At 47.1% G+C, this 24,815-nt stretch overlaps 1 protein-coding gene across 2 annotated transcripts in view; it reads right to left on the bottom strand.

The window, feature by feature from the left end:
• The window catches only part of IRAG2 (inositol 1,4,5-triphosphate receptor associated 2), a 108,937-nt gene that overhangs the window by 15,690 nt on the left and 68,432 nt on the right, over positions 1-24,815 (bottom strand). For both annotated transcript variants that reach the window (XM_088457096.1, XM_088457097.1), the window contains exons 25-28: positions 9,758-9,836; positions 3,377-3,420; positions 3,203-3,270; positions 2,385-2,437 (exon numbers count right to left, since the gene is read on the bottom strand). In XM_088457096.1, the coding sequence (XP_088313222.1) occupies positions 2,385-2,437; positions 3,203-3,270; positions 3,377-3,420; positions 9,758-9,836 (244 nt within the window). The remainder of the gene's footprint in view (positions 1-2,384; positions 2,438-3,202; positions 3,271-3,376; positions 3,421-9,757; positions 9,837-24,815) is intronic.

The following is a 24,815-nucleotide window of genomic DNA, read 5'->3' as shown; positions in this document are numbered from 1 at the left end:
CAGTCATCACGCCCTGTAGATGCAGCGCCCCCAGTCATCCCGCCCTGTAGATGCAGCGCCCCCAGTCATCCCGCCCTGTAGATGCAGGGACCCCAGTCATCCCGCCCTGTAGATGCAGGGACCCCAGTCATCCCGCCCTGTAGATGCAGGGACCCCAGTCATCCCGCCCTGTAGATGCAGGGACCCCAGTCATCCCGCCCTGTAGATGCAGGGACCCCAGTCATCCCGCCCTGTAGATGCAGCGCCCCCAGTCATCCCGCCCTGTAGATGCAGCGCCCCCAGTCATCCCGCCCTGTAGATGCAGGGACCCCAGTCATCCCGCCCTGTAGATGCAGGGACCCCAGTCATCCCGCCCTGTAGATGCAGGGACCCCAGTCATCCCGCCCTGTAGATGCAGCGCCCCCAGTCATCCCGCCCTGTAGATGCAGGGCCCCCAGTCATCCCACCCTGTAGATGTAGCGCCCACAGTCATCCCACCCTGTAGATGCAGCGCCCCCAGTCATTCCGCCCTGTAGATGCAGCGCCCCCCAGTCATCCCGCCCTGTAGATGCAGCGCCCCCCAGTCATCCCGCCCTGTAGATGCAGCGCCCCCCAGTCATCCCGCCCTGTAGATGCAGCGCCCCCCAGTCATCCCGCCCTGTAGATGCAGCGCCCCCCAGTCATCCCGCCCTGTAGATGCAGCGCCCCCCAGTCATCCCGGTACAGGGCGAAAGAGGCGCACGGCCGCTGTACAGTCCCTATCATCTCTGGCCGCTGTACAGATTTATTCCGCTTCTACAGCACTATGTGGGAACGTAGACGCAGGAATTAGGACAGGACAGACAGGACAGCAGTTGTTCTGGGTGGTGCACAAAGTATTAAAAAAACACAACATTTTCAACTTTAAAAACAGCAAAAGGGACATAAAATAGTCAGAAATTGTGTATTACAGGAAAATGTTCTCACCTGGTGCAAATTATAAGGAAAAGGGCTGTGGCTTTATTACACAGAGAAGACACAATCGTCAGCCATTACACGAGTATCTAGTGAGGTATAATGTGTGTTGGTAGATGAATGGATTTTGGTGTTGTAGATCAGTAGATACATGCGGTGGACAGATGTGCCCCCAGGTAGTCTTCACTCTCCACAAGTTAGGTGCCACAATACTGTCCTATCACACTTTGTAGTACATCTCAGGGCCAGATCTAAAGGTGTTCGACCAGTGCGTAGATGTGTATTATGGTCATTTACAGTGGTCAGGACATGTTGGGGGTGTAGGGGTCCATTTATTAATGATCGCATTTTGCAATGCGATCAGGGCATGCAGTACCGCCCCTGATCGCATTGCAAAATGCGATCCTATCTGCCGGATGTATTATCCGGGACATGCAGGGAGACGGGCTCCGAAAAGAGCCCGTCCCTGCGATGTCTCCGGAGGGCAGTCGGGGCTTCTGTGCATGCGCAGTCCCGCAGACTGCACATGAGCGGCGCCCATTACCGGCGGAGGGATCTAGCAGATCCCTCCGCCGGCTGATATGCGGTAAGTGCCCATAGGAAACAGCGGCTAACGCTATCTTTAGATAGCGTTAGCTGCTGGGGCCAATATCGGGAATGCTTCGCATTCCCGATATTGATACATTTGGCAGCATCGCATCCCCCATAGAAACCTATGGGGGAGGCAGCTGCCGGCGGCAATGGAGGGATCGCAGCAGGTATCGGAAATACCTGCTGCGGTCCCTCCTTCATACATTTGGGGGATACTAAGTATTTGAGGTAAACCCCCGAAAACAGGTGTTTTCGGGGAATTTACCTCAAATGCACTTTGATAAATGGGCCCCGTAGTGTCCTATGTCTGTATACAGTGTAATAGATGTGTAATATGATCATGTACAGCGGTCAGGTCATGTTAGGGTGTAGTGTCCTATGTCTGTATACAGTGTAATAGATGTGTATTATGGCCATGTACAGTGGTCAGGTCATGTTGGGGTGTAGTGTCCTATGTCTGTATACAGTGTAATAGATGTGTATTATGATCATGTACAGCGGTCAGGACATGTTGGGGGTGTAGTGTCCTATGTCTGTATACAGTGTAATAGATGTGTAGTATGATCATGTACAGCGGTCAGGACATGTTGGGGGTGTAGTGTCCTATGTCTGTATACAGTGTAATAGATGTGTATTATGGTCATGTACAGTGGTCAGGTCATGTTGGGGGTGTAGTGTCCTATGTCTGTATACAGTGTAATAGATGTGTATTATGGTCATGTACAGTGGTCAGGACATGTTGGGGATGTAGCATCCTATGTCTGTATAGAGTTATAGAACTGTATTATGATCATGACCAACAGCAAAGCAGAGACTGACAAATATTGCCCAGTGTATCATTATATTAGAAGCCTACTCACCGTGACAGCATCTTTCAAGATTACACAATCCTCTCCAGATTTGTGCTCTGAAGCTGGGAGACAGACAGACACTATTACATGGAGACTAACCTGGACTGAACATTAATAAAACTGAATCATGCAGTATTAAGTTCTAGCACTGAAACCAATAGTGAACCGCTGGATGTAGGTATATGACATTTGCCTCAGGCAATTACATAAGCCTGAATTCTGGAACAAAATGTTCTTATTTGGATGGCACTATATCTAGAGAGTTACCCATACTCCCGTTTTACTACAACTATTATCTATAGAAAGTGCAGGCTGGAGGATATACATACACACACTGACAATACATCCAACATTATTCATTTAACAGCTTGTTGTTGTTGCATTTAGATTGGTTCGTAATAAAATATATACCGTAAGCCAATCTCAGGTTATGGATCTGTAGACAGATAACTGACCCCTAGGGGGCACCATGCTCAAAGTACCCAGCAGTTTCTTGTTTTGTTTCTTGTAGATTAATGTTTGAGGCCTCACATTTATTTAGGGCTAAACTGTTTTTTTCTTAGTTTCAGTTATACATACGGGATTTGTGTTGCGTTACGGAGTGGATGGTGGTGGGGCAAAAACAAAACTGGCTAGTGGCAGACACTAAAACTAAATGTTAATAGGGCTTATAAAATGATATCACATAATTCCCCAGTATCTCCCCCCCCTCCCTCCCTCTCCCTGACAGCAAAGTGTCCGTCTCTAGTGGCAACTGGCAGTAATCTGGTCCGAGGCACCATCCATTGCTGGCTGTACCTCTGATCTCAGAGTAGATAATATCTTACCAGGCGAGACGAGGGTGGTATTCAGTGGGGAAGTGCCGTCAGCAGAGGTGTCGCAATTTACAGAAGTGCTGTGCGGGTAAAGCCGCAATGGAGAGGCAAAAAGAGAATTATAAAAAATAAAAACAAACAAACAGATGAATGGTCATGAAACCAGAAAGGAATGAGAAACCAGACCTGGATGTGCCGGCAGCCTCTGACCGATGATCAGTGTCATTGTCCTGAAATACAGAGGGGTCTGTTTTATTCACCCTGTCTGAGAACTCGCTCTGTTTCTGGATCCTTATAGCTACATCAGGTTGGGTGGTAAATTCTTTTTGTGGATTCCAAACTTTGCATTACCGGGTGACGGATGACTGAAATATTTTTATTTCCTTCAAGCCTCTATTGGTTGCTTGAACACTATGCGCCTTTTACTTATATTGTTCGGTTAGTGGAGGACTCTTGTACTTCTAGTAACTTCAGAACGTATATATTGTCACGCCCACTTTAGGCAGGGGCGTTTCTAGAAAGGAGGGGGCCAGTGTGCAGTTTCCGACATGGGCCCCCTCCTCTGTCCGGCAGCGCACGGAGCTGTGCGCGGCCAGCGCTGGAGTTATAAACTCTGGGCACTAGAGTGCACCCAGAGTCTATAGAGTATGCGCAGGTCACCGGGAAAATGGCCACGTCGGCCATTTTCCCTGCACTGCGCATACAACGGGAAAATGGCCGCGGCGGCCATTTTTTAGTTGTTTTTACAGCGCTGGACCCTCGCTCCGACGTGGGACTCCAGAGAGGTAAGTAATACTATGGGTGCAGGGTGTGTGGTGCCGGGCCACCCTGGACCCAGGGGCTCATGTGCCCCGCACACCCTGCACCAATTATAGATACACTCCTGACTTTAGGTACACCCATCTAGTGCTGGGTACTAAACCTATGTCAGGCCCGGGATCCGGTCTAAAGATCTACAGTAGAAAGGTAGATAATGTCTAGATAGACACCAGATGTTGGACAGATAAGAAGGTCGAAACGATTTTTTTTTTTTTTTTTTTTTTTAGGGTTAGACACTTACCGGAGGGTCAGGCACCAGGAGGGAGGGTTAGGGTGAAGATTAGGGTTAGAGAAAAAAAAATCATCATGTGTCAACCATTTTCATGTCGACCATATGCATATCAACCTTTTCACCCTGTCGACCTTCTTACACGTCGACATTTAGTCTGTTAACTTTTTGTCACTGTTGACCTAGTGACTGTCTATTATCTGGTGACCTATTACCTATTATTACCTAGTGACTGTCTATTATCTGGTGACCTATTACCTATTATTACCTAGTGACTATTATCTGGTGACCTATTACCTATTATTACCTAGTGACTGTCTATTATCTGGTGACCTATTACCTATTATTACCTAGTGACTGTCTATTATCTGGTGACCTATTACCTATTATTACCTAGTGACTATTATCTGGTGACCTATTACCTATTATTACCTAGTGACTGTCTATTATCTGGTGACCTATTACCTATTATTACCTAGTGACTGTATTATCTGGTGACCTATTACTTATTATTACCTAGTGACTGTATTATCTGGTGACCTATTACCTATTATTACCTAGTGACTGTATTATCTGGTGACCTATTACCTATTATTACCTAGTGACTGTATTATCTGGTGACCTATTACCTATTATTACCTAGTGACTATTATCTGGTGACCTATTACCTATTATTACCTAGTGACTGTATTATCTGGTGACCTATTACCTATTATTACCTAGTGACTGTATTATCTGGTGACCTATTACCTATTATTACCTAGTGACTATTATCTGGTGACCTATTACCTATTATTACCTAGTGACTGTATTATCTGGTGACCTATTACCTATTATTACCTAGTGACTGTATTATCTGGTGACCTATTACCTAGTGACTGTTTATTATCTGGTGTCCATCTACCTTTTTACTGTAGATCTATCAATCCACACCCGCCAGGCCCAATGCTCACATTTAGGATTATTTAAATTGGTGATCTCACTTTCGTTGTGGAATAAAGACGTGCGAGGAAGCCGACACTTAGTCGACTCTTCCCTTAGTTTGGACCAAGCTCCTGTGGACAGAGAAACTGACACAAATGAGCTCACAAAAAACCGTACACTCACCGCCACCGTGACACTCGCAGTCTGATGACCTAATAGCGCTTTTCTCCTAATAGGACTCCGTGCTTTACTTCGGCAGATTACAAATACACAACACAAAATAAACCCATTAACAGACTAGAGAGAATGCATAGTCTGCGCCACCTAACGGACTCGCTGGAGTGTTGGCACCTTTGTAGCATCCACGCTGGGCGTAAAGAATCAGATCCCAGAACCACTGCGGGACAGAACTGGCCAAACACTTTACAGCTGAAAAAAACCCAATGAGGGCTCTGCTGTTACTGATCAGTCAACATGAGACTTCTTGGGTGGTGTCCCTCTACCAACAGCACCCAGGGCAGGTTTCTCTTGGGAGATAGAAAGAACAATAAAAAGGAGGAGCTCCCAGAACCAAATAATTCTATGAATTAGATCTCTATTGTACGCTTACTATACAGAGCTCCTTCTCTTTCTCTATGAGTCAGTGTTTTGAAAAGAGGAAGTGGCGATCAGCAGAGGACGACGCACGACGCATTTCTCCAGTCACCTCATGCAAATCTATGTTAGTTATTGCCAGATGATTTGAATCTTTCTGTGGGACGGCCACAGGAGAACCGAAAGGACGAGAGAGAGAGACTTGGAGGTGCTCACTGTGTAACCAGTTACCAGGCCGGCACCTGAGATAGGACAGCAGATGGTATAGAGAAGAAATGTACCCTCTATATTGCTTTTCAAGTATTGGTGCTGGCAAACCCAAAAGATTGGACCCCTCCGGCTTCATGTCTGGCCAGATCCCACAGAAACTGAATGCGCAGAAGGTTAATTGTTCCTCGGCCTATAATAATCCCCAGTTCTGACTGGATGACTTCACGCGATTCATACCTGTCAATTGGTCAATGTGCTCACATCAACCCTAGGAGTAGCGTAGGAGTGGTCAGTCACCAAAGGACCCTTTATACACGGCTGATGGGCACCTCTATGGGGGCACTATAAAGAGTGCAGGACGCAGTTTCCTTTTCTAGTTTCAGAAGAGCCCTCACAGAGCCTAAGCCGCATTGGGCATAATGGCCTGAGGAAGTGCATGTAAATGGACTAGTGAGCAGCAGGTAGGAAACCCGGCCTGATGGGAAAGATACCGCTACATCTAGTGAGCAGCAGGTAGAAAACATGGCCTGATGGGAAAGATACCGCTACATCTAGTGAGCAGCAGGTAGAAAACATGGCCTGATGGGAAAGATACCGCTACATCTAGTGAGCAGCAGGTAGGAAACCCGGCCTGATGGGAAAGATACCGCTACATCTAGTGAGCAGCAGGTAGAAAACATGGCCTGATGGGAAAGATACCGCTACATCTAGTGAGCAGCAGGTAGAAAACATGGCCTGATGGGAAAGGTACCGCTACATCTAGTGAGCAGCAGGTAGGAAACCCGGCCTGATGGGAAAGGTACCGCTACATCTAGTGAGCAGCAGGTAGAAAACATGGCCTGATGGGAAAGGTACCGCTACATCTAGTGAGCAGCAGGTAGGAAACCCGGCCTGGTGGGAAAGATACCGCTACATCTAGTGAGCAGCAGGTAGAAAACATGGCCTGATGGGAAAGATACTGCTACATCTAGTGAGCAGCAGGTAGGAAACCCGGCCTGGTGGGAAAGGTACCGCTACATCTAGTGAGCAGCAGGTAGGAAACCCGGCCTGGTGGGAAAGGTACCGCTACATCTAGTGAGCAGCAGGTAGAAAACATGGCCTGATGGGAAAGGTACCGCTACATCTAGTGAGCAGCAGGTAGGAAACCCGGCCTGGTGGGAAAGATACCGCTACATCTAGTGAGCAGCAGGTAGAAAACATGGCCTGGTGGGAAAGATACCGCTACATCTAGTGAGCAGCAGGTAGAAAACATGGCCTGATGGGAAAGATACCGCTACATCTAGTGAGCAGCAGGTAGGAAACCCGGCCTGGTGGGAAAGATACCGCTACATCTAGTGAGCAGCAGGTAGAAAACATGGCCTGATGGGAAAGGTACCGCTACATCTAGTGAGCAGCAGGTAGGAAACCCGGCCTGGTGGGAAAGGTACCGCTACATCTAGTGAGCAGCAGGTAGAAAACATGGCCTGGTGGGAAAGATACCGCTACATCTAGTGAGCTGAAAGCTCTGTAAACCCTGGAATATTGAACAACGTTCTCCATTTGCAAAGTACTGATCAGTGCCAGCCTTGCCCACATCCTCATCAGCTGCCCTGTGATAGTAACACCACCGGCTGGTAATTGTAACAGACTAAAGTGACAGCAACAGGGGGTTACACAGTTTTGCAGTTCTCAGTAACGATTTCTCGTATACATGAAAACGCAGCAAACCGTATACAGTTCCCCCCTCTTCTATAACGTAGGCGCTCACAGCTTTATAGCCACCTATTATGGACACTACGCCTCTGAGCTTCGCCAGTTATAGTTGTAATAGAGCTTTCCCTGAGCACAGAGCTTTAATGCAGAGCAGGCCCCGGTCCCATGCCAGCCCTGGAAGAATTTGTGTATTTAATGTTCAGCTCTTTATGGCTCCGTTACAGAGCTCCAGCCGACAGGAAGATTTACGCTACTTTACATAAAAAGCCATGTGTCATAAAAAGACTTATTATAGTTTGTTTTAGCCCTCATCTTTCAGAAGACACTTCATATTACATTATACAGCGATCATCTGCAGGTACAAATATAGAATTGTGGAGACGTCAATTAACCCCTTTATCGCCCAAAAAACCCCCAATGACACAAATCAAGAGTTTATACAAACGCCCGCTCGTGCGCTCCGGTGTTAGGACAGTTCAGGTGCGATGGGGGACGTGCAGATGACACAGATCTTAGCGTTAGTGTGTAACAATGTATCAGACAGCTGTATCCAGCACTTGCAGAGATGACGGATCATCATCAACATTTTATCCAGTTTTTGAACCCCAGAGCAAGATGTAAGTAATCCATAAAGAAAAGGCACAGGGAAGATGGATATCTGTCCCGGGATGCAGTGTCGACGATTAGTGTGTCAATTGTACGGAGTTCCCTTTAAACACCAGCTTGGACCCTAAGCAGAAGGAAGGGGGGCAATCCAGCAGCTTTTACCGGAAAATATTGGTGCAGTATTTGGGGAAAAGTGGCCCCATCTGTGGTACAGAGCAGGAAATCCTGCCCAGCCGGATCTAATCCAGATTCCCCTTCCTTCTCCTATGGGGGAGCCGAATGGGTCACTTGGGTCATCCAAGACTTTTCTTATTTTTCCGAATGATCTGGAAAAATTCATGAAGACCCGATGTGATGACGGATTGCCCTAAATGCGCCAGCCTCATGGTCACTGTCTATTCCATGATCAATCCACGTGCAGACTCTAGGCAAACCCTCCGACATTCTCCGCTGCTTGTATTGTGCTTTAAAGAAGAAGTCGCCATTAAAAAGCCAAAAACTGGGTAAGAAGTTTCTGGAGGAATTGTCTTAAACATCAAATTCTTCTCTAGGCGGCAACTGGCACAGATCAGGCAGAAACTGGTACAGACCAGGCATACAGATACTAGACCTGGAATACATCAGTGTGTGTATAATATTCGTGGAGCTCTGTGACCAGATGTGGAAACTCTGACATCTCCACCCTGCTCCATGCCAGCCTCTGCTCTGTGGAATGAGGACAATGCAGGCAGTAGCATTTGTTCCATGTACGAGGTTTAGAAACTGTTCTATACAAACAGACAGCACAAACTGAACCCCACAGTAATTGGGGGACGGGGGGCAAAGAGGATGAGTCCTAGGACCCACGACTGCCACATCCACTGGGTCTCAATGTATCACAACTAATTCAGTCAGTCATAAAACCACAGAAAACTGCTTCTTACCAACTTCCCTCCATCACCATATTCTCCCTCTGGTGACACCAACCCCAAAGGAAGATGTAACCAGCCCTTCACACTGCCCAGAAAACGGGCATGAAGTCCAAGTGGTCCAGATCAGCTACATTGTGGACAGACCAACAAATCCAGGTCCTGAGTAACCACAAACAGCCTAAAGGTGTCTGCTCTAGATAACATGAACATATACAAAATCTCAGGCCTACTACAGGCTCAACTAACCCAAAACATCTCGAAACAGTCTGCACCTGCTCGTAATCCTGACAGGAGAGGTCAAGATAACGACTGTTACCAGCAGAGAAGAGAGCCGGGGTCCACTTCACCCGACAAATCTTCCTATCTCGTGTATCCGCTCCCTTCTCTCTGGAATATGTCCCTTAATCTACTTGTGACGGTCTCCTATACTATCAGCTAATTCCTGTACAGCAGCCACTCTATGGACATTCAGGCTTCCTCCAGACTTCCCAACTCAAGGTAAATGTTGCATTACTGCAAGCTTGTCCCTATAAATTGCGGAAAAGCACCAATCCCACAGTCTATTCCCAATGCTGGTCGTACCTTGCAGACAGGAGTTTCCATCTGAGTGGTAGTAAGAATGTCCTCATCAGTCTGAACCCCAGAGCGCACACGTGCGGGCCTAGAGGAAAAACAAAAACGCATTAAGTCATTCGTATAGTCTGAACGTAAATACACCAAAGCGCCCATTAATGCTTTCATTTCTTTAAAGATTTCTCGCTAAATCAGCAAGTCTTGCAACAGCTTTAATTTAGATCTTTCTGTATATAATCCAGTGTAAACACCCTTCATGATTTTAGAATTGGATATATAAAAACACCCTCTAAGAATAATATTGATAAACTTTTTGGCCTACAAAAATGGTAAATTACAGAGATACAAAGTGTACCTGGAAACTGTACCCCTCCAGTCTCAATTTATTGCATTATATCCTATTTATCTGCTACAACGGTCGGGGGGTCGTTACAAAAAATTTAGGTCAATAGACTGAAGAGACGGCATAGGCAATGCGCTATGATCACATCTGACTGCAATGGAATATCTAGATAGACAATATAACACACATTGATTGAATAAATAAGAGAATATTTTACTTCTTAAAAATGAAATAGATACATCACACACAGTACATTAAACACAATACATAGAACATATAAAATTGTATCAGAATGGTTGCTTGTGTCAGAAAGAGAATCTTCTAGAGAACAAAGAATAGATGATACAATTGAATGTAGCACATCAGATCAATTGTGTCATTTCCATGGAATGAATTAGTGTTGTCTTAGTTCTGTATTCACTGTTTGGAATTATTGTGTTCTCACACCTGAAATGAATATAGATTGTCTATATAAATTGATTTGGGTTTGAGGATATCGTGCTGGCGTCCCAGCATATACTAGTGATATAGAAGATAATCAATTTGGAGTTATATAGCTTCTATTCTGGAATCAATACTCCTGTATATGATGTATCCATCAACCCAATGGAAAAAATAGCGGCAGATGGATAAGTGTCTTTCTCTCCGTATGTTGAAAGAGAGAAAGTGTATCTTACCGCTAACCGGGGAAGGCTGCAGCGGTGCTCTATCAGGTGAAAGCGATCACTGCGGGGAGCTGGAAGGCGATGATCCGTATGCGGCTGCACAATCAATTCTAAGATCCCGCTGGCGTATTGCGTGTGGCGGTGCTCTCCCAATTGGAATTCCCGAGCTGACCACACAGCTCCAGGCAGCGGAGATACCAGCCATACGGAGCAACACCCTCCAGCTCCCCACAGTGACTACATCCAATTGGGAGAGCACCGCCACACGCAATACGCCAGCGGGATCTTAGAGTTGATTGTGCAGCCGCATACGGATCATCGCCTTCCAGCTCCCCGCAGTGATCGCCTCCAATTGAGAGAGCGCTGCCGCACTCACTGTGCCAGCGGGATTCCGGAGCTGACCTCACGGCCGCACACAGCGAAGCCGCCGATCCCACGGCACGCTGACGGCAAGCTCTCCAGAGTGATCGCATTCACCTGATAGAGCACCGCTGCAGCCTTCCCCGGTTAGCGGTAAGATACACTTTCTCTCTTTCAACATACGGAGAGAAAGACACTTATCCATCTGCCGCTATTTTTTCCATTGGGTTGATGGATACATCATATACAGGAGTATTGATTCCAGAATAGAAGCTATATAACTCCAAATTGATTATCTTCTATATCACTAGTATATGCTGGGACGCCAGCACGATATCCTCAAACCCAAATCAATTTATATAGACAATCTATATTCATTTCAGGTGTGAGAACACAATAATTCCAAACAGTGAATACAGAACTAAGACAACACTAATTCATTCCATGGAAATGACACAATTGATCTGATGTGCTACATTCAATTGTATCATCTATTCTTTGTTCTCTAGAAGATTCTCTTTCTGACACAAGCAACCACTCTGATACAATTTTATATGTTCTATGTATTGTGTTTAATGTACTGTGTGTGATGTATCTATTTCATTTTAAGAAGTAAAATATTCTCTTTTTTTATTCAAATCAATGTGTGTTATATTGTCTATCTAGATATTCCATTGCAGTCAGATGTGATCATAATGCATTGCCTATGCCGTTTTTCCAATATTTGTTATAGGGGTTCACACTAAACTCCAAGCAGTTGCAGCTGATCCTAACTGACAGGGTTATATTATCATCATCAGCGCCGAGAGCTGGGTAGGAGTTCACCCTCCTCCCCACCCTTTTTTCATCAATAGACTGAAGAGAGCCCATTACACACTATTGTTGGACGATAGGTAACAAGATCACTCCGGCAATAAACCCATTTTAAAGATTTAACTTCTGTTCTAGAATTACCTTCTCTACGTATACACATCACACAGCCACTCACTGCAAGAGACCACCCAGCCAGTAACAGACCACAGACCAGGTATAAGCTTGGGCTTACTAGGAGGAGAAATGCTCACACAACTGAGGGAGAATGCATCAAACATTCTTAAAGAATGGAGAAGTTGTCCATAGCAACCAATAAGCCTCTAAGCTAGTATTTATCAAGCAGAGTCCATAAAGGTTAGATCCATTTCCTCCCTTAGACAGTGGGGCCAGTGTAGCCATCAGCTGTGCTGCGCAGAGCCCCGCAGTCTGTAGCTAGCATAATGTGCTTCTTGCTACTCATTCGCCAAGTTCATTCTAAGCCCCACAAAGCTATGCACGAGGGCCGGCATGCCATGGAAATAAGAACAGCGGTGTTCTCCATCTCTACTACTTAGAGCAGGAAAGGTAGAGTGATGCTCAGGGGAGCAATAAATAGCTAGAGGCAGCAGGTGGCTAGCTGGGCCAGTAAGGCAAATGCAGGGAGGGCTCCTATCCCTAGACACTTGAAAACCCTTCTGGTACCAGCACATCTCTCGAATAGAGACCAAGAAACTTTGTTTAAAACACTTATTCCTCCATTGCAATAATCTTAATGATCTGAAACACAACTTTACCAACGTACCCCTGCACAGTGCTTTCAATACATAGCTAATCAGACTCCTTACTCCACCTGCACGATACTCATGATTGCAAGAGAATTTTTTACAATTCCCATTTTACAGCAACGCCTCCAGCGCAGGGGTGAAGGAATTACACACACCAGGTGTTGCTGGATGTAGTAGTCCCAACAGCATGAACATATACTGCATGCAATGACAAACATACAGCAGACTCCGGATAGGAAATTCTTGTGCCTAGTCACTCTCAATGCATATTCACACCACTGCACACACTTCCAGGCAGGAACAGCCACCATTCCAATATACATTGATATGCCACATACACTAAATCCCAATACTCAGGGATCTTCCCTTCTGTACATGCTGGGAACTGTCCCTGAAGCGTATGGTCCAGGTCACCCCCCTTCACACCGTGGGAGCACTCGTCAGGTGGGGCTATGAACCAGGGTTCCTCTTTACATCAATTATGGGGCTCGCATCCCTTGTTGGAAGCACTCCTATTGGCTGTCTCTTCCCTCTGCGCTCTTTGTATGGGTCTCTCCACAGCAGCCTCTCACTTCTATTACATGTGCTGCAGCCTTTGCTGTAATAGACAATGTTACCCCCTCATACAACTTCCCCAGGGGGGCCTAACTCTCTCTCCTCTCCATTCTATGGGGACACCTTACATTTAATAATGTAAAATATAGATCTAATGAATGTTGTAAAGCTGTATTTATGATTTCTCTGCAAAAAAACAAAAACCACGACACTTTAAGACAAGGAAACGTTCTGCCTGTCTCTAGAATGGTTCATAAATCTGTTAATTAGTGCAGAAGATGAGGACCCGCGCAGCAGCAGGAACCCAGGGGGTGTATGGTACATACAGTCAGGTGCATACATATTGGGACATTGACAGAATTTTCATATTTTGGCCTCTATTCACCACCACAATGGCTTTGAAATGAAACAAACAAGATGTGATTTAACTGCAGACTTTCAGATTTAATTTGAGGGTAATTATATCCAAATCAGGTGAACGGTGTAGGAATTACAACGTTTCTATATGTGCCTCCCACTTTTTAAGGGGCCAAAAGTAATGGGACTATCAACTGAAAAGCTATTTCATGGACAGGTGTGGGCTATTCCCTCGTTATTTCATTATCAATTAAGCAGGTAAAAGGTCTGGAGTTAATTCTAGGTCAGTGATCGCGGTGAGCGACAAAATTTGTGGGTCCCAGGGACCCACCACTTTAAAAAAATGGGCTCCTACCTGACCATTTCTGGGTCCCATCATAATTTATGCTTTAGAGCTCCCCATATACCTCAGACCTCCCCACATGCCCCTAAAATGCAGATCTGATACCCCCAACAGCATCAGATATCCCCACAAGCCCCTTAAATGCATGTTTTAATGCCTCCATGATCTTTCAGGTAATATGACTTTCCCCCTGCGCAGTGCCCCCAGGAGCGGTCCCCCTGCGCAGTGCCCCCAGGAGCGGTCCCCCTGCGCAGTGCCCCCAGGAGCGGTCCCCCTGCGCAGTGCCCCCAGGAGCGGTCCCCCTGCGCAGTGCCCCCAGGAGCGGTCCCCCTGCGCAGTGCCCCCAGGAGAGGTCCCCCTGCGCAGTGCCCCCAGGAGAGGTCCCCCTGCGCAGTGCCCCCAGGAGAGGTCCCCCTGCGCAGTGCCCCCAGGAGAGGTCCCCCTGCGCAGTGCCCCCAGGAGAGGTCCCCCTGCGCAGTGCCCCCAGGAGAGGTCCCCCTGCGCAGTGCCCCCAGGAGAGGTCCCCCTGCGCAGTGCCCCCAGGAGAGGTCCCCCTGCGCAGTGCCCCCAGGAGAGGTCCCCCTGCGCAGTGCCCCCAGGAGAGGTCCCCCTGCGCAGTGCCCCCAGGAGAGGTCCCCCTGCGCAGTGCCCCCAGGAGAGGTCCCCCTGCGCAGTGCCCCCAGGAGAGGTCCCCCTGCGCATTGCCCCCAGGAGAGGTCCCCCTGTGCAGTGCCCCCAGGAGAGGTCCCCCTGTGCAGTGCGCAGTTCAATGAAGATATCTGCCCCCCTAATAGGTGTGCGTGACCTAGGCATTAGGCCCAAGCCACTAAAGGGCAAATAGGTGGGCCCTCTAGTGACCTGGGCCTAATGCCCAAGTCACACAACTATTTGGGGGGCATATACCTTCAATTGGGCCTAATGCCCCTATGTTGCCCGGGCCTTGTGCCCACCTAGAGACCCACAGGCCTATTGCCTGAATTTATCCCACGGGCCTAGTGCCCGACAACCCTGGTGGTCTAGGAAGGAGTGAAAAAAGACCGGTGGCCCAAAGCCGCCTACCGGTACGGTGGAAGAGGCTGCGGGGGGGAGCTTCGTTCGCTCTTTTGCTTTCCTAGCCCGCAGTCCTCTTCAGTCCTCAGCTTCAGTCTTCTGCCGCTGGTCTGTCCTGGCCAGCGGCCCCGCCTCCTCCTTCTTGATCGCGCCGTCTACTGGCCTCTTGCGCGGCCGCCGAGACTGTTGCCGCACCGCTCTTCTCTTCGGGAGGTCTTCACTACTCCCCTTCCCCGACGGACTGAACGTGTTCCCGCTCAGCAGCGTCTATTCAAGACGCCGCGAGTGGGCAGGGCTATGACGCGACGAGCCGCGATTGGCTCGTCGCGTCTGCCTCCTATTGGCTGCTGGACCGCGAGCCAAAGCTCGAAGCCAGTGCCAAACCACTGCCACCGCTACTTGGCTTCCGGGCAGCGAGCTCCGCTCAGCTCGTGCCCGGAGCCAAGCTTCTCGAACCACCACTGGTGGAAGGGACCAGACGGTCCCTTCACCAGCGCTGGGAACAAACTGTCCCAGCGCCGGGCACGGACGCTGTGCCGATGCTGGGATCAGACACTTGATCCCAGCACGGCTTTCCACAGCAGCAGCCAATGAGAGTCTCTGACTCTCATTGACTGCTCTAACAGACAGCGTTGTGTCTGTTACTGCAGGGGGACGCGCTGTGCTGCAGCCAGCTGTCAGGGATTGGCCACAGCGCAGCGCGTCCCCGGGGACTTTAAAAGAGTGAGTCCCCAGTCCCCGATATGGGGTAAAATACGCGCTATAGCGCATATTTGCGAACACTGTAGGTGTGACATTTGCATTTGGAATCAGTTGCTGTCGACTCTCAATATGAGATCCAAAGAGCTGTCACTATCAGTGAAGCAAGCCATCATTAGGCTGAAAAATCAAACCAAACCCATCAGAGAGATAGCAAAAACATTAGGTGTGGCCAAATCAACTGTTTGGAACATTCTTAGAAAGAAAGAACGCACAGGAGAGCTCAGCAACACCAAAAGACCCGGAAGACCACGGAAAGCAACTGTGGTGGATGACAGAAGAATTATTTCCCTGGTGAAGAAAAACCCCTTCACAACAGTTGGCCAAATCAAGAACACTCTCCAGGCGGTAGATGTATAGGTGTCAAAGTCAACCATCAAGAGAAGACTTCACAAGAGTGAATATAGAGGGTTCACCACAAGATGTAAACCATTGGTGAGCCACAAAAACAGGAAGACCGGATTAGAGTTTGCCAAACAACATCTAAAAAAGCCATTACAGTCCTGGAACAACATCCTATGGACAGATGAGACAAAGATCAACTTGTACCAGAGTGATGGGAAGAGAAGAGTATGGAGAAGGAAAGGAACTGCTCATGATCCAAAACATACCACCTCATCAGTGAAGCATGGTGGTGGTAGTGTCATGGCGTGGGCATGTATGGCTGCCAATGGAACTGGTTCCCTTGTATTTATTGATGATGTGACTGCTGACAAAAGCAGCAGAATGAATTCTGAAGTGTTTCGGGCAATATTATATGCTCATATTCAGTCAAATGCTTCAGAACTCATTGGACGGCGCTTCACAGTGCAGATGGACATTGACCCGAAGCATACTGCAAAAGCAACCAAAGAGTTTTTTAAGGCTAAAAAGTGGAATGTTATGCAATGGCAAAGTCAATCCCCTGACCTGAATCCGATTGAGCATGCATTTCACTTGATGAAGACAAAACTGAAGGAAAAATGCCCCAAGAACAAGCAGGAACTGAAGACATTTGCAGTAGAGGCCTGGCAGAGCATCACCAGGGATGAAACCCAGCGTTTGGTGATGTCTATACGTTCCAGACTTCAGGCTGTAATTGCCTGCAAAGGATTTGCAACAAAGTATTAAAAAGTGAAAGTTAGATTTAGGATTGTTTAGTTTGTCCCATTACTTTTGGCCCCTTAAAAAGTGGGAGGCATATATAGAAACCGTTGTAATTCCTACACCGTTCACCTGATTTGGATGTAATTACCCTCAAATTAAATCTGAAAGTCTGCAGGTAAAGCACATCTTGTTTCATTTCAAAACCATTGTGGTGGTGAGTAGAGGCCAAAATATGAAAATTCTGTTAATGTCCCAATATTTATGCACCCGATTGTAGTACAGGTGCTAATCTAAAGGTAATCTAAAATCAATCATTGCTGCAGAATATCGCACTCTGAACTATTTGCACAGTGTATAGATAACTAGACCTAGCTCTTATTAGCTTTGTGGTATTACTTGTTTGTTGGTGTTAGGACATTTATTGCTAGCCATATTAGTGGGAGGGTATTGGGGGTTGATTGTAAGCATTGCATACACATGTCAGCAATTACTATTTAAGTTACACTTTAGGCTGCAGGCTTTTGCTGGTGCATAACATTTACAAGTGCATCATTTTAAAGTGAACTTTACATTTCTAAACAAAATTGGCGTTATACCGGCGTTAAACAGAAGGAGAACACTAACTTCAATCCATTCTAAAACCAGAATATTTGGACAAAGTATAATCAAGAAATGTAAGTTCACAGTTTCACTACAAGCACCTGCTGTCTGCAGGGCCGTAACTAGGGTAGTGCAACCAGTGCCATGGCACAGGGCACCGCAGGGCAGGGGGGAGCTGTTCGGGCCTGTAAATTTTTCAGTCTATCATTCTCACTTGTAGCTTCCTCTTCTTTTATCCCCAGCATCTCCTGGCCTCCCCTATCTCTACCCTGGCCCTTCCCCATGAAGCCATGGCCCTTTTTCAGGTGCACTATCTTATGTCCCTAGTTAAAAAATGGAGGGGGGGGGGGGGGGGGGGGAGAGACAATCTCCCCCCAACAAATGACATTAACACTGACACCTCAACCGCGGACTATTTGGCCTCTTGTAATCTCCCCCGAATCGATCCCGCCACCTCTTCCACACTAAACGACCCTATCTCTGCAGAAGAAATTGTTTCAGCTCTCAAAACACAAAAGCCTTCGAAGGCGCCCGGTCCCGATGGACTTCCAATGTCCTATTATAAAACTTTTCAAAGTTCCTTGATACCTCATCTTACTGTGGCTTTCAACTGTATTTTAGAAGCTTCCTCATTCCAGCCACACACGACTAGAGCCACCATAACAGTCATCCCGAAGCCTAATAAGGACCCCCTTTTAGTGACTAATTACCGTCCCATCTCACTACTTAATACTGATGTAAAGCTCTTTGCTAAGGTAATTGCAAATAGACTCAACCCCCTCCTTCCCTCATTAATCCATCCCGACCAGGTGGGCTTTGTCCCGTCCAGACAAGCATTGGACAATACTAGACGCACAATCGATCTAGTTCACTATATTAATACTCAAACTCCCCTCTCTGGTGCTTGCTCTGGACACGGAGAAAGCCTTCGACAGGGTCTCCTGGCCTTTTCTCTTCCAGACATTGCGCCAATTCGGATTCCGAGGACAGTTTTTACAAGCTATCCAAGCCCTCTACTCCAATCCCTCCGCTACGGTCTCAGCAGTAGGCCTGCTCTCCGACTCCTTCTCAATAACAAATGGGACCAGACAGGGATGCCCTATATCTATGCCCTCAGGGATGCCCCCTTGCTCTGTAAATTCATCTGGAACTACCGAAAACCCAGAATCCGTCGAGATATACTCACTAAGCGTTCCTGGGATGGAGGCTTGGGGTTACCCTCACTGCAGCGCTACTATAATGCAACCCGACTGAGTCAGTTGGCCGCCTGGCACTCAACCCGCCATGTTAAAAGATGGGTTTATCTGGAGAGCGACTTAGTGGATATACACTCAGTCTCTTATCTACCCTGGATGCCCCGTAAACATAGACCTAGATCCGCTCTTCTATTCCCCACTATAGCACTGACACTTAATAACTGGGACTCCCTTAATAAAAAACTGGATCTTTTGCCACACCCTTCCCCTCTAATCCCCATTTGGAACAACCCTGCATTCCCCCCTGGTCTATCTAAAACAGTGGCTTCCCCCTGGATCTCAGCAGGCATTACTAGGCTTCACCATGTAGTTGAAGTATTCTCACCTAGATCTTTCTCGGACATTCAAGACAATCATAAAATTCCCAATAAACTTCACTATCAATATTTACAAATTCGCCACTTTGCTAGCTCAACTCCCTCCACTCGCTCCCCTCCTAACCCCACACATATAGAGAGACTATGCATGTATAGACCTAATGACAAAGGAGCTATCTCGCACCTTTATCACTTCATACTGGCGTTGAAGCCTCCTCCGCTCGAAACACACGAACAGGCTTGGGAATCGGATCTTGGCCTTTCTCTCGGGGAAGAAGCATGGGACACTATACGCTTGACTATTTCTAAATGCTCCATCAGTGTGGCCATCCGCGAGACGTAATACAAGGTATACACCAGATGGTACTTAGTGCCAGAATGTCTACATCAGATCTACCCCAGCACCTCTAATCTCTGCTGGAGAGGATGCGGTCAACTCTGAACTTATTTTCATACGTGGTGGTCATGCCCCCTGATTGTCCCATTCTGGAACATGGTCCGTACCCTACTTTCCCAAATTACCATTCCAATCTCTCTTACCCCAGCTACTCTTCTACTTTGCGCTCCGATCGATTCCATCCCCAACATTACAAATAAACTTATCCTTCATGTTTCCTGTGCAGCCAAATTTCAAATCGCTCGTAATTGGAAAGTTCAACTGCCAGGAGTTACTGAACAGAATTTGGTTTATAGCAAATATGGAATATATCACCAGTCTACAAAACAATGCTGTTCGGAAATTTCATACCGTGTGGAATCCCTGGTATACCTCTCAAAATTCACCTCTCCCAGGCCTTGGTTAGTTTCGACCCAACGCTCCTCAAATAACTATATAAAACATATATATATTATTTACTTGTGGCTTATTCTCTTACACTTCTCCCCCCATTTTATGTTATCTGTTCCCTCCCTCCCCCTCATATAAATCCATCCTCATCCTACTCTACTAATCCCTTTTCTAATCCACCATACTCACATTATAAACGTTTTTTGATTGTTAATTACCCATATATTCTGTGGCAAGTGTCGTTACCTGTCTGTTGATATACTATTGAATAATATTGTCCAACACGTCATTTGTACAAATTACTGTGCCACCATTTAGATTCAATAAACGAATACAAAAAAAAAAAAAAATATGGAAGGGGGGGGGGGGGGGGGGGGGGGGGGTGGATTGAGCAATGCTCTCTCTGGCACAGGGCACCAAAAAGTCTAGTTACAGCTCTGGCTGTCTACATAACCTGGACATTCATCACTGGACTGTTTGCTCACTATAAGAACTTAACACTTTACTTGCTAATATTTGTGCTGGCTCTCTGGTTTCACAAACACCTCAAAACATACTGTATTCTGGGGACATGGCCTGGAGTAGCATGGCGTAGGACTTGTTTGCCAGCTCTCCTGCTTTCATCCTGTTAATATATCCTGTTTGCATGGACATATCTCCAACTTCTGTATAGCAGTCAGGTACTATTTCCTGCATCTCCTGAGGTTCACCGGTGGGCTCTTTTTCTTGTGCCTGCTTACCTATTGCCCAGTGATCTCCGTGGCCGGGCCCTGCGGTGTGGTATTTCTGACACCGGCGGCTGCGCTCCTGTGCTGTGACCAGTTGGCTGCTCTCTCCTGCTTCCTTGCAGTGACCTCCAGTGGTCCGGCTGCGCTGCTTGCTGCCCGTTGCTCCTCCAATTTCTTCTACCCTTTCCTGGCAGCGTGGGAATCGCTGGGGGAACAGCAGCTGCCATCTTGGGACTGATCCGGTCTGTGGCTGTTTCCTGAGGCCCCATGATTTCCCAGCACCACTGATACCGCAACTGCACAGCTCCGCTGCCTCCTGTTTTTACAATCCTCTGCCGGTCTTTACTTCTCCAGGACATTTTCTATTGTTGGATGCCATTTTCATTGTTGCGTGGAGCAGATCTTTACCTGCTGACTCTCCTGTACCATTGTATTCTGGACACAGGTTTGCTTCGCTCTTGTTGATCATATATCTGGCTATATCTTCAAGCATGACTAGCTCCCTGCAACGCCTCTACCCAGAAGCTTCTCAACTTGTTTGGCAACCTGCAGGTGGATAACCTTTCTCCCTGCTCTGCTCCTGTTTTTGTGTCCTCTACTACAGATCCTGTCCTGGACTTTCCAATAGAAGATTGTATTTGAGTTTGATACCTACTCCAATTCTGAGTATTTGGATTCTGCTGGGGTTTCTCTATAGATTCATTCTCCAGTCCTATTGGATATGAAGTTTGGGATGGCTGTGTCACAGATTTCAAACTGAAGAAGCTTTCATATTCACTACGCAAGATCCTGTCCTGGATTTATCCTTCTTGGTGGATGTGATTATATCTAGGTCTGATATCTACTCTTTCTGGGTGTTTCAATTCTGATGTTTTTCTTCCAAAGATCCATTCTCCAGACCTATTGGATATAACGGGGATTCAGGATTCGTTGTTGCAGTGTTCCATGGTTTTTTAGTTTGGTCTTTGGCAGGGCCGCAACTAGGGGGGCTAGAGGTGCACGTGCACTGGGTGCCGGATTGCAGGGGTGATAAAAGCTGACTCGAAGTGGCTTGGGGGCTGCAGACTCAGAAAACGGCCATCCAAAAATGTCAGCCGCCAAAGAGGAGACAAATGCTAGAGGTCCTTACTGGCCCTCTAGTGCAGTGATTCCCAACCTCGGTCCTCAAGGCACACTAACAGTCCTGGGTTTAGTGATATCCATGATTGTGCACAGATGGTTAAATCAAAATATCTGAGGTACTAATTAAGTCACTTGCGCTCTAAGTATGGATTTACCTAAAACCTGGACTGTTAGTGTGCCTTGAGGTCCGTGGTTGGGAACCCCTGCTCTAGTGTCTGTCTCCCTCCTTGGCGGCAGCCATTTTTGGATGGCCGTTTTCAGCAGAGTCCATGCGGACGGCTAGTCCGCATGGACTCTGCTGAAAACAACCATCCAAAAATGGCCGCCGCCAAGGAGGAGACAGACACTAAAGGGCCTACTGGCAACAAACATGACCCCCCCCCCTGACAACAAGCATGACCCCCCTGGCAACAAGCAGGTAATTTTAAAGTAATTAGAAGCCTTATTGTGGGGTATAAAATGATGTCTGGCAAATATGTAAGTGGCACTTTGGTAATAGGCATTACAGTGTGTGGCATAATGTGTAATGGGCATTATAGTGTGCGGAATAATGTAAGTCACTATACCAGGGACGTTTGACTAGTGCAATGCCTTATGGAGGAGCAAGGACAAACTTCAGGTACAGGAAGGGAGGGGGGCGCAAAATTGCTGCCTTGCACCAGGTGACAGATATCCTAGTTTCGGCCCTGTCTTTGGGTGGGTTGGAACGGGACGGTTCCTTTATTTACAACCTTGCAAAATGTGGAGGCCTGGCCGAATGAATGCTTTGTAGACCATCATTTTGCCTCTCTATTAAGATGCCTTTTCTACCCTATTTTTATTTTTCTTATTGGTGAATAGGTCAGTAAACTGCTTAGTATTTTGTGCGGGTGATGTTCAACTTGCTTAATAAGTGGGAGAGCTGGGCCTAGTATAGCTAAGGGTCATTTAGTTTATTGCCCTAGTCAGTTATTTTGTTTTACTATCCTAAATTTTAGTTGGGGGGGAGGGGGTTATTAGGAAGTGTAGTTGGGGGATTTATGGATCCAAGTATGACAGTTGGAGTTAGGTTATACAGGGTGAGGGTTATGGGGAAGTTTGTTTTGGGTATATATATATATATATATATATATATATATATATATATATATATATATATATATATATATATATATATTAGGGGTGAGCGGGTTCGGATTTCTGAAATCCGAACCCCCCCCCGATCCGAGTCCGATCCGAATCAGGCTCGACTTTTCCCGCCTGACTCGGATCTGAAATCGAGGCAAAACGTCATCATCCCGCCTTCCGAGTCTCGCGGGTTTTGGATCCTATATAAGGTACCCACGTCGGCGCCATTTTCTCACTCGGCTGTGGACAGTGAAGAGGGAGGGTGGGAGTTAGGGCTGTGTAGTGTAGTGTAGTGCTGCTGTTGTCCACTACTTCAAAGTCCATAGGGGCTGGCTGTGTTGTGCTGTGCTGCTGTTGTTAATAGGGGCTGTGTCCACTACTTCAAAGTCCATAGGGGCTGGCTGGACTGTGTTGTGCAGTCAGTTCTCCATAGGGGCTGTGTCCACTCCAAAGTCCTGTGCAGTGTCCCAGTCCTAAAGGAGTGCTGCAGTGTTGTCCAGGGGGTGCTCTGTCCATCAGGGGTGCTCCCCCCAAGTGCTAAAAAAATAATATATTTTCTGTGTTTGTGAATTGTGTGCGCAGTAGCCGCACGTGCATCAACAAAGTAGTGCCAAGCGTGCGCCTGTGTCATAAGTAAAGGGCCGGCTGGCTTGACCGTTAAGGGTGCTGTAACCCCCGAAAGTACACTCCAGTCCAAACCCAAAAAAAAATTATTTTCTGTGTTTGTGAATTGTGTGCGATGTAGCCACACTTGCATCCTCAAAGCAGCAGCGACAAGCGTGCGTCTGTCTGTTAAAGGGTGGTGACACCTCAAAGTGTTCTACACAAACAATTAAAATATTGTTCTTTTTTTTTTGGTCTTTGTGAATTGTGTGGGCTGTAGCCGCACCTGCATCCTTAAAGCAGCAGCGACAAGCGTGCGTCTGTCTGTTAAAGGGTGGTGACACCTCAAAGTGTTCTACACAAACAATTAAAATATTGTTCTTTTTTTTTTGGTCTTTGTGAAATGTGTGGGCTGTAGCCGCACCTGCATCCTTAAAGCAGCAGCGACAAGCGTGCGTCTGTCTGTTAAAGGGTGGTGACACCTCAAAGTGTTCTACACAAACAATTAAAATATTCTTCTTCTTTTTTCTGTCTTTGTGAATTGTGTGGGCTGTAGCCGCACTTGCATCCTCAAAGCAGCAGCGACAAGCGTGCGTCTGTCTGTTAAAGGGTGGTGTAACCCTCAAAGTGTGCTCCACAAACAATAAAAATATTCTTTTTTTTTTCTGTCTTTGTGAATTGTGTGGGCTGTAGCCGCACTTGAATCCTCAAAGCAGCAGCGACAAGCGTGCGTCTGTCTGTTAAAGGATTACATCGGTGACAGCATCCAAGTAGGCATGTCAGACAGTCCGTACCTGTACTGGCAGGAAAAAGAAGCAATTTGGAGGTCCCTGTACAAACTGGCTCTATTTTACCTGAGTTGCCCCCCCTCCAGTGTGTACTCCGAAAGAGTGTTTAGTGCAGCCGGGAACCTTGTCAGCGAAAGGCGTAGGAGGTTGCTTCCACAAAATGTGGAGAAGATGATGTTCATAAAATGAATTATCAACTCTTCCAGGGAGACCAGCCTCCAGAACGTACAGAGGGACCTGTGGTTCCAGCAGGGACGAATTAATACTCTGTGAGGATGAGGATGTACACACTGAAGAGGGTGAGGAATCGGTGGATGAGGAGGATGAGGATGACATCTTGCCTCCGTAGAGCCAGTTTGTGCAGGGACAGATAAATTGCCAGCTTGTTTTGTGGGGGCCCCAAACGAACCAATCATTTCAGCCACAGTTGTGTGGCAGACCCTGGCGCTGAAATGATTGGTTTGTTAAAGTGTGCATGTCCTGTTTATACAACATAAGGGTGGGTGGGAGGGCCCAAGGACAATTCCATCTTGCACCTCTTTTTTTTCTTTGCATTATGTACAGTTTGGGGCCTAGTTTTTCAATGCCATCCTGTCTGCCACTGCAGTTTCACGCCTAGATGGGTCACGTGTTTGTGCCGCCCACTTGTGTCGCTTAGCATAGT

This window comes from Taudactylus pleione, unplaced genomic scaffold (assembly GCF_031769625.1).
Source record: "Taudactylus pleione unplaced genomic scaffold, aTauple2 ptg000738l, whole genome shotgun sequence".
NCBI classification, from domain to species: Eukaryota; Metazoa; Chordata; class Amphibia; order Anura; family Myobatrachidae; genus Taudactylus; species Taudactylus pleione.
Note: the sequence above shows the minus strand (reverse complement) of the source record. Positions and strands in the feature narration are given on the sequence as shown.